This window comes from Pithys albifrons, chromosome 25, assembly GCF_047495875.1.
Source record: "Pithys albifrons albifrons isolate INPA30051 chromosome 25, PitAlb_v1, whole genome shotgun sequence".
Taxonomy (NCBI): domain Eukaryota; kingdom Metazoa; phylum Chordata; class Aves; order Passeriformes; family Thamnophilidae; genus Pithys; species Pithys albifrons.
Window position 1 is genome coordinate 915,363 of NC_092482.1, and position 15,604 is coordinate 930,966.

Consider the following 15,604-nt stretch of genomic DNA (forward strand, 5'->3'; position numbering starts at 1 on the left):
GGGAGGCCCCTGTGCCACACCTGGATCCTCAGTCCCAGGAGTTTACATTTTCCCCTTGAGAACATAAACACAAAAAGCTCTTCCCTTTGAAACCTCACCTGTCTGGTGTCATTGACTGAACATAAACAGCTGCCAAAGAACTAATCCTCTGCTCTCACTGCCCCGAGTCACTGAGACCAGGCTATCAGCTCATTTCCACAGAAGTGCTTTACCTGCACCTTTGATCTTCCACTCCTTTCTGCCCCAAAAGCAGCCTTGCCCCTGGGTGCAGAGAAATCAAAAATTAACTCATTTCAGTTGACAAATCCAATGAATTAATTAAGCTAGGACAAAGTAAAAACAATTTTCCATTTGCCAAAATAACTTCAAAAGAAAAATACACTGGTTTGGAAGGGCTCCCATGCCCAAACCTGCTCCCAGAAGCGCTACATTTGATCTTTAGATTTGTATTATCAAAAGCACAAAATACAGAAATCAGATTTCTTATTTTGAGATAACAGCAAACTATTTACCAGAAACAATGGTCAGTTTTCAGCTCCCAAGTACAAAGTGTTACATGCTATATGCTACAGACTATATGCATATCACACAGAGGAATTTCAAGGATAAAAGGGTTAGGGCAGAAAACCCTGTTCCAAATCCTCTTGGGTATAATCCAGTATGTTTTCCTATTAATCACCCTGCAGCTCTTGAATGCCCACATGCCTGTGGACACCTGATGGTCACTTTTTTACTTCCTATCAAGCACCCAGGAGCGCTAATCTGGCAAAGGCTCCTGCCAGAAGAGCATTATGAAAAGAAAGACATTCCTGCCGTGCACAGTGGGAAGCAGGGATCAAAGGGATTGCTCTGCTGACTGAAGCAAACTCCTGCACTAACAGCCCCAAAGCCAGGAAGCACCGAATAGGCAATGCCAAAACGATTATTGAGGAGGGATTTAAATGCAAAAAGCACTTTTTGTACTCCGTTGCACATGGCAGAACATCACCGTGATGTCTCAGCTCCACTCCACCCATTTCCCCTCATACAAATACCTGGAGGGCACCAGGTTTCCACGCCCGTTGGCAATTTCGGTTGGCACATATCATTTAGGTTGGTCAGGACACACTAAACTGACATCCCCTCCGAACAGCAGGGAGAGGATGGAGGCTCTCCCCAGGAGGTGGGACTCCTTGTGAAACACCCCCTGCCATCCCTTTATAAGGCTGCCCCTGCTCCTGCTCTGCCCTGCTCCCTGCTGTGCCCCACGTGGAGCAGAGCCGGCTCCTCCAGCGCCATGGCCCTCTCCGTGCGCACCAGCAGCGGGTCCCGGCAGTTCTCCTCCCGGAGTGGACTTCCCGGGGCATCTCTGAGGATGTCCAGTTCTAGTGGTGGAGGGGGCTTTGGTGGCAGTGGGCTTGGGTTTGGTGGAGGGTCTGGGGGAGGTTTCGGTGCTGCTTCTCTGCTGGGTTCAGGCTCTGGCTTCGGTGGGGGCTTTGGGAGCAGCTCTGGCACAGGCTTTGGGAGCAGCTTAAGCAGTGGCTTTGGTGGAGGCTTTGGGGGTGGTTTAGGTGGTGGTTTAGGTGGTGGTTTAGGTGGTGGTTTAGGGGGTGGTAGCTATGGAAGTGGCTTAGGCAGTGCTTTTGGGGGAGGTTTGGGAAGTGGTTTTGTCAGCAGTTCAGGTGCTGGGTTTGGAAGTGGCTTTGGAGGTGGCTCAGGGCCTGGGTATGGAGGTGGGTTTGGCCCTGCCGGTCCTGGGGATGGTGGCCTTCTTTCTGGCTCAAAAAAAGAAACTATGCAGAACCTCAATGACCGTCTGGCCGCGTATCTGGACAAGGTGAGATCTCTGGAGGATTCCAACACTGAGCTGGAGCGCAAAATCCGTGAGTGGTACGAGAAAAGTGGCCCTGGCACTGGCACCCCTGGATCTGGGAACGACTACAGTAAATTCTACCCTCTCATTGAAGATCTTCGAAACAAGGTACGTCATCCAAAGTACGAAATTCCTCTCAGAAACCAAGAGCACATTTATCCTGCAGAGCCGACCCTTGCAGTGACCTCTGTCACCTTGCACTGTGACACATGCTGAGTTTTTCCTGTACACTAAAGCAATTCTGTAGCTGTGCCACACAGAGTGACTTGTCTAATCTGAATAAAGAGAAGGCAGTGATGGAATCAGATTCTACAAACTCTTGTCATTACAAAGCTGTCAAGCCTTTGGGCTGTAAAATGATCCTCTGATCAGTGTTTGTATTCCAGATCATCAATGCCACCATTGACAATGCAAGGATCATTCTGCAGGTCGATAATGCCAGACTGGCTGCTGATGACTTCAGGCTGAAGTAAGGAAATCTTAATACTACAAAAACTCTTACTAATATTTTAAGGAAAATGTTCTTCTTCATTAAAAATCTCTTTCCTTGTAGAACACATGTAATATAATTATTAAGCAACATTACAAGAATTATGTGTATTAAGATTTCATATTAAAAGCTAGAATAAAGCACATTAATAGTTTTCATTTGACCTCATTAGCCATGTGAAAAACAATATTTACTTCCTTGTGCACAGATATGAGAATGAAGTGGCTCTTCGGCAGAGTGTGGAGGCCGATATCAACGGCCTGCGCAGAGTCCTGGACGAGCTGACCCTGACCAGGGCGGACCTGGAGATGCAGATTGAAAGCCTGAATGAGGAACTGGCTTATCTCAAGAAGAATCATGAAGAGGTACTTTTTTCCTTTGTGAATTCATAACAAGGCGGATGGAATTGTGAAACACCAAATTATTCCCCTATTTAAGCCAGTGGGACTTCCCGAGTTTCATTATTTGTTTTATTTGCTGTTACTTTTTACCAAGTAAAAGATTGCAAGCAATATGCACAGGAGATTCTTGTTGAAACAGAATTTGTATCACACATATTTCTTTACATGTATTTTTGGTAGAACTACTTTGCCTTTTATTAACAGAACCTTTCCTTATTTTCAATCCCTGCAGGAGCTTCAGGGTATCCAAAGCAGTGAATTGGGCCAAGTCAGCGTGGAAATGGATGCTGCTCCAGGGACTGACCTGACCAAGCTCCTGAATGACATGAGGGGACAGTACGAAGTCATTGCTGAGCAAAACCGTAAAGAGGCCGAGGCGTGGTTCAATGAAAAGGTAACAACCAGAGAGAGCAAACTCAGCAAAATGGAAGCAAAAATTAGTTCAGTGCTTGGAACAGTAAAATTACACCCTATTCTTACCTGTCATTTCAGAGTGGGGAGCTGAAAAGGGAAATCTCCACCAATACTGAGCAGCTCCAGTCAGGAAAGAGCGAGATCACGGATTTAAAACGGACTCTGCAGAGCCTGGAAATAGAGCTGCAGTCCCAGCTCGCCATGGTACGTTCCAGGGAAGCTGCTGGCTGCTCAGGGGCAATTCAGCAGCTTCAAAAGTCTTGTTAGATCTTATACTAGTCCACAGGATTTAAGATTTGCATTTATTTTCTAGTAAATCCTACATTCTTTTAGTTCATAAATAGCAGTTACATATCCAACTGAACTGCAAGGAACATGTCACAAAGTAGATGAGCTTTTATGTTCATGTTCAGGGAAGCAGCAAGGGCCAGTTTTCACACTGGTATTTCAAGAAGAAAACAAAACCATCTAAGTAATGAGGCTGTACTCACTCCCTTAAACTATTTCAGTTGGTTTTGAGTTTGTTACTTAATCAGAGATTATTCAATATCCTTACACAGAAAAAATCCCTGGAAGACACTCTGGCAGAGACAGAAGGCGGTTACTGCGCTCAGCTGTCGCAAATCCAGCTGCAGATCGGGAACCTGGAGAGCCAACTCTTCCAGGTCAGGGCTGACATGGAGCGCCAGAACGCCGAGTACCAACAGCTCCTGGACATCAAGACTCGCCTGGAAATGGAGATTGAGACCTACCGGCGCCTGCTGGATGGAGAATTCGTGTAAGGACCTGATTGACACAAAATATCTCCCTGCGTGTTTTGTGTAGCAAAATCCTTTCCAGGAAAAAAAAAGAGATGAAAACAAGCAGAGCTTTCTCCAAAGGACAGTAAGGCACACCCAGTGGTCTGAAATAACTCTGGCCAAGCAGAGTGACCTGTTCTGCTCAGTATTTAAATAATTTCTCAGTTGCCACCATGAAAAGGGAACTCATCCTGATCCTACTGAATATCCTGCAATCACACCTGTCTCTGATTCACTTCCAGGGGCGCAGGACAGGCAGTTACATTTGAAAGCTCATCCCTGACAGGGTCCAAATCTCAAACACAATCACTGGATTCTTCTCAGGGTAGGTAGAACTTGATTGATAAAGTTTTGTTTCTAAAGTTATTCTTATAAATAAAATAATACATGTTATCTTGTTTAACTAAATCATACAGCTCATTATAACCAGAAGCCAATTTGAAAGGAAAAGGAGGTATCTGGTCAATGTATGCCCTGCTTGGGTTTATCTTTTTTAACAAGCTGATAAAGACTTTTTGTTTTGTTTATGCTTAGATCCAAGCAAAACTAGAAAGATCAAGACAATTGTCGAAGAAGTGGTAGATGGAAAAGTTGTTGCATCCCATGTTAAGGAAGTTGAAGAGAAAATATGAGGCACAATCTGATGTGGCAAAGGATCCATTCACTCCAGGCCAAAATGGATAAATAATTTTAATCCTTTGTATGAAGCAATAAAAAGTTTGGCTTTGTACTAAGATTCTCTTACATCAAACACAGTCGGCACTTCCATTCCCAGCAGTCATGCAATGTATTTCCTGCTTCACTCCATTGGCATTACCTGTATGATTTCCATGGTGTTCTTCAAATATATCATCAGTTCTGTGCTCAATAACTAAAATACAGATTACACTTCTAATCAGGTCTGCTTTTTTATAATCTTTTAGTAATCAATAGATAAAATAATTTTGCTGTTCTAACCTCATTTTCCAATTTTCTTGACTAATAAAAAGGACTCAACAAGCTTTAAGGCATCAGTGTCCCTTCATTCTCCACGAGCCCCACTGAGTCCCAAGAGTCTGCAACCACATCACTGTTACCTGCATCACAAACAGTGTCTGAACTATAAACTGAAATTCAACAATAAAATATGAACATTGAAAGCAGCTAGAATTCAGACTTCTATAAATCCAATGCAAGACACAATTGCTTACACCTGCCTACCTTTAGCCTTCAGGGATCTCATAGCCAGGTGTTCCCTTTACACCTGAAAAAAGGATGGAAAAAGAAAGCTTTAGTTAATACTGTCCTAAGTACCATGTCTTCTGTTTGATGGTTGGATTCCTAATGGTTTTCTTATGTGACTGTTCTCATCCCATCAGTGACAACACAGCCAATATTTTGGCTTTAGAACTACAGAGAATGAGATAATTTAGACCCTTGTAGAAAAGAGTGTGGACAACAAAACCTTCCCATCTCAGTCCAGGTCAGCTGGAAGACAGCCAGCTATGGAAAATAAAATCCAAACACAGGATCCTTTCAGACATGCCAGCAGACAGAGCCAAGAACAGGGAAGCCTCATGCACACCAAGAGACTTTTAATTGTACAATACTTTGACTTCTAAAACGATGAGTGTCTTGGAAAAGTTTATGGCCTGTTTTATCATTTCACTGATGTATATTCTTATTTAGAGCCTAAAATGCATTCTGTCGGATACATTTATTTTTTTATTGAAATCTGAAAATTTTTACTGCTTATCTGGTATTGTGCAGTACTGAAATAACTGGAATAGGTAAGAGCTGTTATTAGCAGACAAGATCACTGGGATCATACAGTGCTCCAGTGAGCCAGGAAATAAAGAATCACCTGTAGAAAACACAGCACAGCAGACAACCTGTGCTGGACCTGCTGGGGAGCTGTCGGGAAATGGGTAAGAACCCCACACACCAACTGAACACACCAACACCTGGCTCAGGTACTGAAACACCTTCAAAGACAGCCCAGCCCCTTTTTCTGACAGCACTGAGGTGTCTGGAGTGTTCATTCACCAGAGCTTTGCCCTCTGCAGAAGAGCAGTCAAAGCCCTCACCATGGCACACACCAGCCCTGCTCACCAGTGCTGGCTCCTCTCCCTCCCTGGGGGTTCCTGCCTATAAAGCCCCCCCCAGTGCTGGGTGCCAGGCTGTCCAGGAGCTCAGCTCTTCCTGAAACGGGACAGTCCTCAGCACTGGGTCAGGTGAGACACCTCAGGCTCCATCTCGCTGAATCCCAAATACCTTCAGAGACAGAAATTCTGTGCCAACCCTCACAGTGGTGGAGGCCCCTGCCAGCAGCACTGCCAGCAATCCAGCTGTGCTGCGGGGATGCCCTGCCCTTCCCTGCCCTTCCCTGCCCCTCTTGCCAGTGCACCTCATGGTGGGCAGCTGCAATTTTGCCCTTTGCTTTGTATCTCCTCCCCTCCCATTTCCGAGGTTATAAACCCCCAGTTTCAGCGCACCAAAAACATCAAGACAGACACTGCCATACTCATTTCGGCCCCTGGTTCAGGACCCGCAGTTGCAGTGCCATGTCCTTTCAGCTTCCCCCGGGCCAGGTCGGGCTGGCAGGCTCTGACCCCGCCGCGCTCCCGAAATGCGCCGCTGCCGCTTTAACGGCCCCGCGGCCGCGTCGCTGCCGAGCCGGGGAGGATGGGATGGGAGCGGGAGCAGGAGCAGGAGCAGGAGGATGGAGCCGGCCCGGCTCCGCCGAGAGAGCAGGGCAAAGTATGACTCGCACATCACCCGCAATCAGATAAAGACCGTCAGCTCAGCAAGGACGCAGGTAATGCCTCCCCACAGCCACACACCTTGCAGGGTACGGAGCCGTTCCCTGGCCGTACAGTTCCTCCCGCAGCCTCTATGAGGTACAGGAATTCCTTTCAATGCAGCAGATTTTCGGGGAAGGGATTTGGGTTTTACCGCAGTAAGGTGCGAACTAGAAGCTTCGGAAGTAGGTTTTGTTTAGGGTGTGGATTCACAAGGAATGAATGCTGTGTAATTGGTCGGGCTGTGTTTCTGTCCCTGCAGCAGGGCTATTGCTGGGATTTAAGGGATGATGACATAGGATGTAACATGGTAACCTCCAGCACCACGTAGTTTCCCAGAGGAAAAGAGAATCCTGAAGACAATCCATTTATATACAGCAAGCTTTGCCATTTTTAGCACCTCTAGTAAAGAAAACTGTACCTTTGCAGGAACTGTTTTCTGTGGCTCACAGTAAAACTGTGTTCTGCTCTCCAGCAAATATCAGTTGTTCTGTCATACAGTTCAGCTGACTGTCACCAACACACAGTGCTGCTCTTGGGGATTTGTAATCAAACAGCCCTGACCCAATGAAAATCAAATGGCAGAACAATTCTGGGCCATCAAATGTAAAGAAATTCAGGGGGAATCAGGTGTTCTGTCACCTTGTACTCAGGTGTTGCAGGAATGCTGGAGGTCTGTGCTGAGGACAGGCCAGATCTGCTGCAGCCTGGCTGCCCCACAGCAGTGCCAGACCCACGGCAGTGCCAGACCCACGGCAGTGCCACACACACGGCAATGCCACACACACGGCAGTGCCACACACAGCAGTGCCAGACCCACAGCAGTGCCAGACCCACGGCAGTGCCAGACCCACAGCAGTGCCAGACCCACGGCAGTGCCACACACACGGCAGTGCCAGACCCACGGCAGTGCCACACACACGGCAGTGCCAGACCCACGGCAGTGCCAGACCCACGGCAGTGCCAGACCCACGGCAGTGCCACACACACGGCAGTGCCAGACCCACGGCAGTGCCAGACCCACGGCAGTGCCACACACACGGCAGTGCCAGACCCACGGCAGTGCCACACACACGGCAGTGCCAGACCCACGGCAGTGCCAGACCCACGGCAGTGCCACACACACGGCAGTGCCAGACCCACGGCAGTGCCACACACAGCAGTGCCAGACCCACGGCAGTGCCAGACCCACAGCAGTGCCACACACACGGCAGTGCCAGACCCACAGCAGTGCCAGACCCACAGCAGCTGCACACCCTACAGGGAAGCCAAGTTTGTCTTTGCACTGGCACAAAGCAGCCAATGCACACTGCTTTGATCCTGTCACACAAATTCTGCAGTCCCCTGGCAACAAAGGGGAAGCAAAGAACATTGGGGAGTCACTTGTGGGTGAGCCAAATCTAGATTTGTCACCAAAACAGCGGCCTGGTAAAATGGCAATAGGTCAGTATGTATGGGGGAACAAAGAACTTCTTTTCCTTGGTCCATAAGACCTGGATTACAGAGTCTCTTTTCTTAGAATTGATGTCATCATAAGAACCTGCATAAAAAGCAGTAAAATATGCAAAATAGCAGGTGCTGTTTCAAGGGCTTTGGCACCTTCAGCACTTGCAGGGAAACTCAGAATCAAAAAGGAAAAATAACTTCCATAAGCCGAACAATCATTCTGGAAGTTACATGCAGGAACATAGTACCAAATCAAAGGTGAGCCCAAACCTAAAATGGCCCCACATGTGCTCAGGACTGGCTTAAAAGAATTACTTTTAACACAATAAAAGGGGAAAAAAACAAATTAAATAAAAATACATTAAAACACAAAGTACCTTGTTCAAACCTGGAAACTTGAACCGCCTGCAATTCCTCTAAACCCATCTGCTCCAGGGGTGAGTAAGCTCTCAGTACAACTGGGTAATTTGTTTGGGAATTCCTCCAGGACAAGGATGCCAGGGAACAGAGACGTGGCCAACCTCTTCCCATCAAACACAGTGGGCCAAGGGCTTCCCCTCTACACAGCAAAAAAAAATTAACTCTTTACTTTGAGCTGTCACACATTTATACCACTCTTAACAAAACTTGCAACTAGATATTTTTTATGTGGCCACTTATTTTCATTTTTAAATACTGTTACATTTTGTCTGTCCCCTGCAGGTAGAAGAGGGTGCAAGTAAAAGAATGGACAAAGAAGCAGAAGCTCTGAAGGCAGCGAGAGCAGAACTGTGCGAGGCCAGACGGCAGTGGCACCACATGCAGATCGAAATCGAGTCTCTCCACGCTGTGGTAAGAGCCAGAAGTGAGACCTGAAATCTCCTGGCAAAAAGAAATGTTGCCCTTGATGTAAATTATCCCAGTTAGTTTCTGTGACAGCCACACAGCAGAAATCCAGCACAGAACACTGAGCTTTGGGGGCTCCAGCTCTGCACAGAGCCCTCACCCACTGGCACTGACCCGGCACATGTTCTGGTGCAGGGGCTGCCCCTCAGCACACTCGTGTTCTCCTGTTTCACACCTGCCAAACGTGTATTTGCATGATGCTCCCTCACCAAGCTCCTGGTCATTCTGTCTAACCAATCCACAGCAGGTTTGTAACTTTTATTGACTGTGTGGACCAAAGTTATCAATTCATTCAGGACAAAATACAAAATATATTCAGCAGTTTGCTGAATCCCACACTACAGAAAAGCTCCAGGAGAACACAGAGTGTTCACACAGCACTGAGATGGACAACATTTAATTCTACAGGTAAAATCAGAGACCTGTAAACTCAAGGGAATGGATTTCTGTGCAAGAGGGGGCTCCAGTTTCATCATGGTGTAAATTATCACAGATTTTACTTCAAAATCTCTCAGCCAAAGTATTACCTTGGAACATTTACTCCTGTTTTTAATGAATAATCTTATAAGCACTGATGAAAAAATACAGAGTTTTTTTAAGAAACTCTTAATGTATATGTATAACATCTTTACACACATCATCTTCCAAATCTTAAAATTCTAGTTAAATTTCACAGGAAAAGGGTTTGGAACGTTCACTGCGGGCCACGGAGCAGCAGTACCACATGCAACTACAAAACTTAGAAGGTGAGATTGAATGTTTGGAGAAAGAGCTGCTGGAAGTGAGAAGGGGAATTGAGAAACAGCTTCGAGAGCACGAAATTCTCCTGAACACGAGGATGAAGCTGGAGGAGGAGATAGCGACGTATCGCAGTCTGCTGGAGCAGGAAGAGAGCAGGTACTCACTGCTTAGAGGAAAAGCTTTGACCTCAAATGCATCTTCCATTTCTGAACATCTCATTTAAATGATCAGAATGGTAAATACATGAACCAGCCATTAAAAAATTCAAGTATAAAATCCTTAAAATGGTATCACTGCAGCAAAGCTTCCCTGACTGCAGTTCCTGGTGCCCAGTGTGACACACACATGGCAGAGCAGCACTCACTGCACCCAGACTGGGATCAAAGGAATTCAGTATTATCAGCTGCCTGTAATCATTTTGATTTTTGCAGGTTCCGTTGCTCCATACCTGCCCAGAAGGATGACAAAAAGCCCAGCACCAGCAAGATCACCTTCACCCTGCCTGCAGGTGAGTTCCACACACCTTCCCCACGGGGGATTTTGGCCCTAAAGGAGGTTCATAACTACTGACCAGTTCCTGGATATTACAAAAGTACCTTTTCCAATGCAGCAGGAGGGGAAATACCTCCAGGTCCTGCCCTTGCCCCTCTGCATGCTCAGTATACCTGCATCTTCTCTTACAGATAGTGTAAAGAAGCACAAACCAAAGAAGGTGGAACTGATGACAAAACAAGCAATCCTAGATGGAAATATCATGAAGGAAAGTGCTGAAGCTCATGGCACTGTACAGTAAGATAAACAGGAGTTTCACAAAATAACAGTTGGAAGCCAATGGGGGGGGTTCTCTTTCATAGCTTTGAGTTTCCCGTTACGTGGTACCTGTTTCAGCACATCCATAGAGCCCAGGAGCTCCAGGACAGCAGTGGGAGCTCCTGAAGGTGCACTGAATGGCAGGGCTTAACAACATATTACATTTGAAAGTTCTTTTTATTAGCCTTGGCTTCATAAGCAAATAATACCATGATGGTGCTTCTGATTTGTAATTTCTATTTCTGTTAAGAATGAAATTATGAATAATTCATCTTGCTAAGGCTGAAAGCAAAGAGCCCAGACCACATTGGGGAAGTCCCTTTGGGGCATAGTTATGTACATAAATTCAGGCTCAGCTGCTCTAACTTGCTCCTTAGAAACTCCTACATTTGCCCAACAGGGGAGGGAGAGCCTGGCTCCCAAGAAGGCATTTGAAAGTCTGTTGGGATGTGTTATTCACCTGAAATTACTTCAACACTATTGGATTGTCTCATTTTAATTTTTTTCTGCTGCTCTTTAAGGGTTTTTGTAGACTAATTTATGGCTACCTTTAGACACACTGTAGTGGACCACATCCCTAACACTGAACTGGAATTGGCTGCTGAAAACATGTAGGAATTTGGATTCAAAATTAATGCCATCACAAGGTCCACCATACACACCCCACACCTGAGGCCTGTCCTTGTACATGAGCTCTGTTGATCACACACAGTCACTCAGAACTTCACGGGGCTCCTCAGGCAGTGCCGTTTCCTCGCCCAGTTTCCCCATCCAGACCCTGACACACACACAGAGGGCTAAATCAGCACGAGTTTGGTCCCTAAATATTCCTGAATCAACTGGCTTTTCAATTCTCCCTGTTTTTCTCCTGCCCTTTTTTATCTTTAATGTAATGCAGCTCTAAATTCTGAGGTTTGGACCTGAGCTAGAGTTTCTCCTCCCTGTTCTGAAGGCTTTCAGATGCAGGAATTCTGTCCTGCCCACTACAGCACTGAGACTTCTTGCTGAGTTTTTGAGCCTGGATTCCAAACTTTCTCCTTGGAAACAAATTGCCTGATGTGTTTGGAGCAGTGGTTTTGTAGCCATGTCTACCTAAAAGTACAAACACGAGACCATAATGAACCCTCACCCTTTATTTAGCTTTTCTGGCAAATAAACCTGTGAAAAAAAAAGAAAACCTCCAGTGTCTCAGCACTACCTAAAATAACTTGGCACTTTATTATGCAATTTCTCCCTCTGTTTTAAAAGCAGTCCTGAAAATAAATAACTCATTTTGCCTAAAAAATCATAAATACATCTGCTTTATTGTTTCAGGACAGAAAAAGTGGATGAAGTCATTAAGGAATGGGAAGGTTCTTTCTTTAAGGACAACCCTCGCTTAAGGAAAAAGTCCGTCTCGCTGCGGTTTGACCTGCACTTGGCAGCCACAGAGGAGGGGTGTCTACACACAAAGAACAAAACCTTCCCTGACATTGAAGTCAGGCTGGTGATGAGGAGATCCTGCAGCATCCCCTCCATCAAACCTTAACCTCGGCCAGTTCCCCCAGAGAGCAGCTCCAAGGGGCTCCGAAAATAAACTGGAGATGGACTCCACTGTCCGCTGCAATCACACCTTACCAGGCACCTGGATTGATACAACAAAACCACACAAGTCCTCTGAGAGAAAGGGAAAACAGCAAGGGAGTTCAGAGTCCACCCAACTTCTACTGGATTTATACTCTGGGTACAGCCCTTTCATTTTCTCATTGTTGTTGTTTTGTAGAATTTCACTAAATATTACAAAAATTAAACTAGAACTTTATAGTTTGACATATTCTGCCTTTGTAAAGGAGAACTTGTCTTCTCTTTCTGAAATAAGAAATGCATATTTCATTCTCTTAAATAATCAATATTGCAGATATATAATGACTGGGGAATCCTTGCAATAATTTATATCACATCTGTCATTCTTCTGGAAATATATTTTCAAATAATACTTTCTAACAGCAAAAATTACATACAAAGGTGTTCTTAAAACTACAGGAACTATGAAGAAATAACTTCCTTTTAAAAGTGGCTGGTATTTTTAAATTCATTTTTTTAAGGCAACAACTGAGCAAAAATGTCTTTGGCTTTCATCCTTATACACCCATTTTTAAAAGTGTTGTTACAATCCAGTAACATCTTAGCCATGTTGTTCCACTGATTTTGGAGTAATTTCCCCTGAACAATCAATCATTCTCTAATGTGTCCTCACACACCTGTACTGAACTCTCTTAGCCAGGCCAAGTGAAATTACCCTCTGTTGTTCAAATGTCAACCAACCATTTTAATGCTGGCATTCTGTTAATTTTGTTTATTGCAACAATCTGCATTAAAATGTCAACAAATTCCTCTTCTGACAAATCTTTAGGGATGCTCTTGGTCTATTACATGTGACAAGTCACTATTTGACCAGGAAACAACAGTTACTCCTTCAAATTAACGGGCAAAACAAGGGCTAAAAATTCAAAGAGCAATTGGAGCAGACCCCTCAAGAAGCCCCCAGTGCTGCTGGGAGTAGCCAGGGGCAAACACAGAGCCCAGCAGGTGACCTTGCACTGGCACACAGAGGAAAAGCCATCTGGAACATCATGGGACAGACTTCAAACCAGCCTCAAACCAGACTGCACGAAGACAAAAATGATTGTGAGGATTCTGAAGAGGATGGACCCCTCAGCTCCCACCAGAGCTCCTGGATTGAGGGGCTGAGTACAGAAAACCCACGCACCAGAGGGACTGATTTTGATATCAGTACCTGCCTTATTACTTATGGCATGTGCACAAAACTGGCCCTACAGATTCCTTCAGTTAATTTATGCTTCTGTCATTTGTTCATGGTAAGGACAATGCCTTGATATTGCCCCGTCCTGTCTGTACTGTACCAAGCTGGCTAATTATCCTTAACCTGAATCCCGAGCTGGTGGTGTTACCACTTGAGTACTTGGCATCCTGAATGTATCAGCCTGCTCCAGTATTTCCACTATGCAGCTTTTTTTTGTGCTTAGACTGTATATTTTACAATACTTGAATTTAAACTAAGTTTTAATTGCTTTAAGGCACTTTAAACAGGGATATCAACTTACCAAAGTAAATGATAGTACTACAATAATAAAAAGGTGTTTAAATGGAGTTTGCCTGTGCATATTTTTGTGTGTGTCAATGTGTACATATTAAAAGGAAAGGAGTCAGAGAAATGCAAAAGAAAAGCTGTGGATAGATAATCTGTAGTGCTGTAGTCAAGTGTTTCAAAGATGTCCTCTGCAATTAGAAAGAGACAAATTCCCTCAGAATCTTTGCTATAACATGTGAGTGTCCTCCTGCTACAAAACTTACTCTTTTTTCAGGGTAAATCCAGTCACCCTGGCTATTTCCTTCATGTGGGACTTCTTGATGCTGACTTTGGTAGCTCCTGCTACTGCAGGCCTGGTTCAAGTGAGCATCCTGGTTTGATCTGTTCTCTCCCCTTTCAGTCCAGACCTATCTGTGCATTATTCACAACTTCCCTCTCTTCATATGAAAGGAACTCACTCTTTTGTTCATAAAACCACTTGAACTTCCATGAGTGCAGCGTGAACGTCACATGGGCATCAAAACTTTAATAATCACAGTAACAGCTCACCCTCATTTTAAAGCTGAATTAAAAAATACAACACTGAAGCTCGATACTATGGCAGAGAATTCTTCATTTCTGTGCTGCTAATTAAATCCAGACCAGCTGAGCCTCTGCCAAAGAGCACCTGCAAAGGGCTGACGCTAAAAACAAGTTTCATTGTCTCAACCTGCTTCCCAATGAATGTCTGTCCTCGTTCCAGAGCTTATGAAACTGATGGTAATTAAAACAGTTGGGTAAGAATAAGATTTTACATCCTCTCCCCCCTCCACCCCAGTGAGCACAGTGCAGGATGAACAGCTCCATTAAATCAGTGAAGCTGCTCATACAGTGTACAGGGTATTAAAAAGTGTACACAGGCAAAACCTTTCACTACCACAACATGGAATTGAGGCAAAGAGCACAGTAAAAAAAAAAAAAGACTAAAACAAAGTAGGCAATACATTGGTGGCTTTGAAAACATGTAATTATTCAGAACTATTAGCATGGAATTTGAGCTTCAGTAAATGAACACCATAACAAATATTTCAATAAGCTGTGCAAATTTATAACATAACATTAAATGTAGTTTACACTATCAACAAAACTGCTATTAATAAACTAGAGATGAATTCATCAAACCAGGGGGAAACCTGGTCAAAACCACGGGGAAAACCAGGTTATTTTTCACCTCTTAACAAGTATTTTCTCACCTTTTCTTTACAAACACTCTGCCCCAGTGAAGCTGGTGGGTTAGGGCGGTGTATGAGGCTGGCTGAGGAACCTTTTCAATCCTCACTTTCTTTCAGTATCAAGTTGAAGTCACAGATTATTCTGCATGTCAACAAATGTCCACTGTGAGCACAGACAGCACAGTCTGAGCAGATGAGGGCAGAGCTCTTGTCTCTTTATTTATTCATGAGTTTATTTAAGAATGAAAGCAAACTGGATAGTGCAGGTGTAGGCACCAAAAGAAAATGGGCCCACCTTGCAGCAACACATCATCATGTTTGGATTTCCTTCTTTTCGCTTTCTCCAGTCCTTTGGGTCAGGCAGGCACCATCCCCTGGGCTTTCCTTCAGATGCACCTTCACAATCCTCCTTCCCAAATGCCTAGAGATGATCCTTATTGGCCATGGCAGAGCATTTCAAGGCTAAACTTTCAATGGCAAACTTCCAATTTCAAGCATTCAAGTTTCATTGCCAAAGTTTTCAGATGTAGTTCAGTCACTTTGACAACTTCCAGTGTGAAAGGCTCCTGTGCTGAATGCTGAGCCCTTAATCCTCCTCACACCCCAGAACCAGAAGGTTCACCGTGTCTGTTACTTGTGGGTTTCACCCCTGTGTGTGGTACCTTTGTCAATTTCTGCAAAAA

General features: G+C 44.8%; 2 protein-coding genes and 1 long non-coding RNA gene across 3 annotated transcripts; 2 read left to right on the forward strand and 1 right to left on the reverse strand.

The window, feature by feature from the left end:
* The first annotated feature begins 1,258 nt into the window (after positions 1-1,258).
* On the forward strand, positions 1,259-4,939 carry LOC139682616 (keratin, type I cytoskeletal 12-like). The gene is made up of 8 exons (XM_071577084.1): positions 1,259-1,960; positions 2,239-2,321; positions 2,551-2,707; positions 2,976-3,137; positions 3,236-3,361; positions 3,718-3,935; positions 4,200-4,282; positions 4,492-4,939. The coding sequence occupies exons 1-8, from the start codon at positions 1,277-1,279 to the stop codon at positions 4,587-4,589; spliced, it is 1,611 nt and encodes a 536-aa protein (XP_071433185.1). The 5' UTR covers positions 1,259-1,276; the 3' UTR covers positions 4,590-4,939.
* LOC139682623 (uncharacterized) lies at positions 2,941-6,909 on the reverse strand. Its single transcript, XR_011699659.1, has 3 exons — positions 6,780-6,909; positions 5,158-5,200; positions 2,941-3,918 (listed from the first exon to the last, which is right to left on the reverse strand). It is a non-coding gene; the product is annotated as an uncharacterized lncRNA (long non-coding RNA).
* Positions 6,613-13,753, forward strand: KRT222 (keratin 222). The gene is made up of 6 exons (XM_071577092.1): positions 6,613-6,754; positions 8,886-9,014; positions 9,745-9,965; positions 10,241-10,317; positions 10,493-10,598; positions 11,934-13,753. The coding sequence occupies exons 1-6, from the start codon at positions 6,659-6,661 to the stop codon at positions 12,145-12,147; spliced, it is 843 nt and encodes a 280-aa protein (XP_071433193.1). The 5' UTR covers positions 6,613-6,658; the 3' UTR covers positions 12,148-13,753.
* The last annotated feature ends 1,851 nt before the right edge of the window (positions 13,754-15,604 follow it).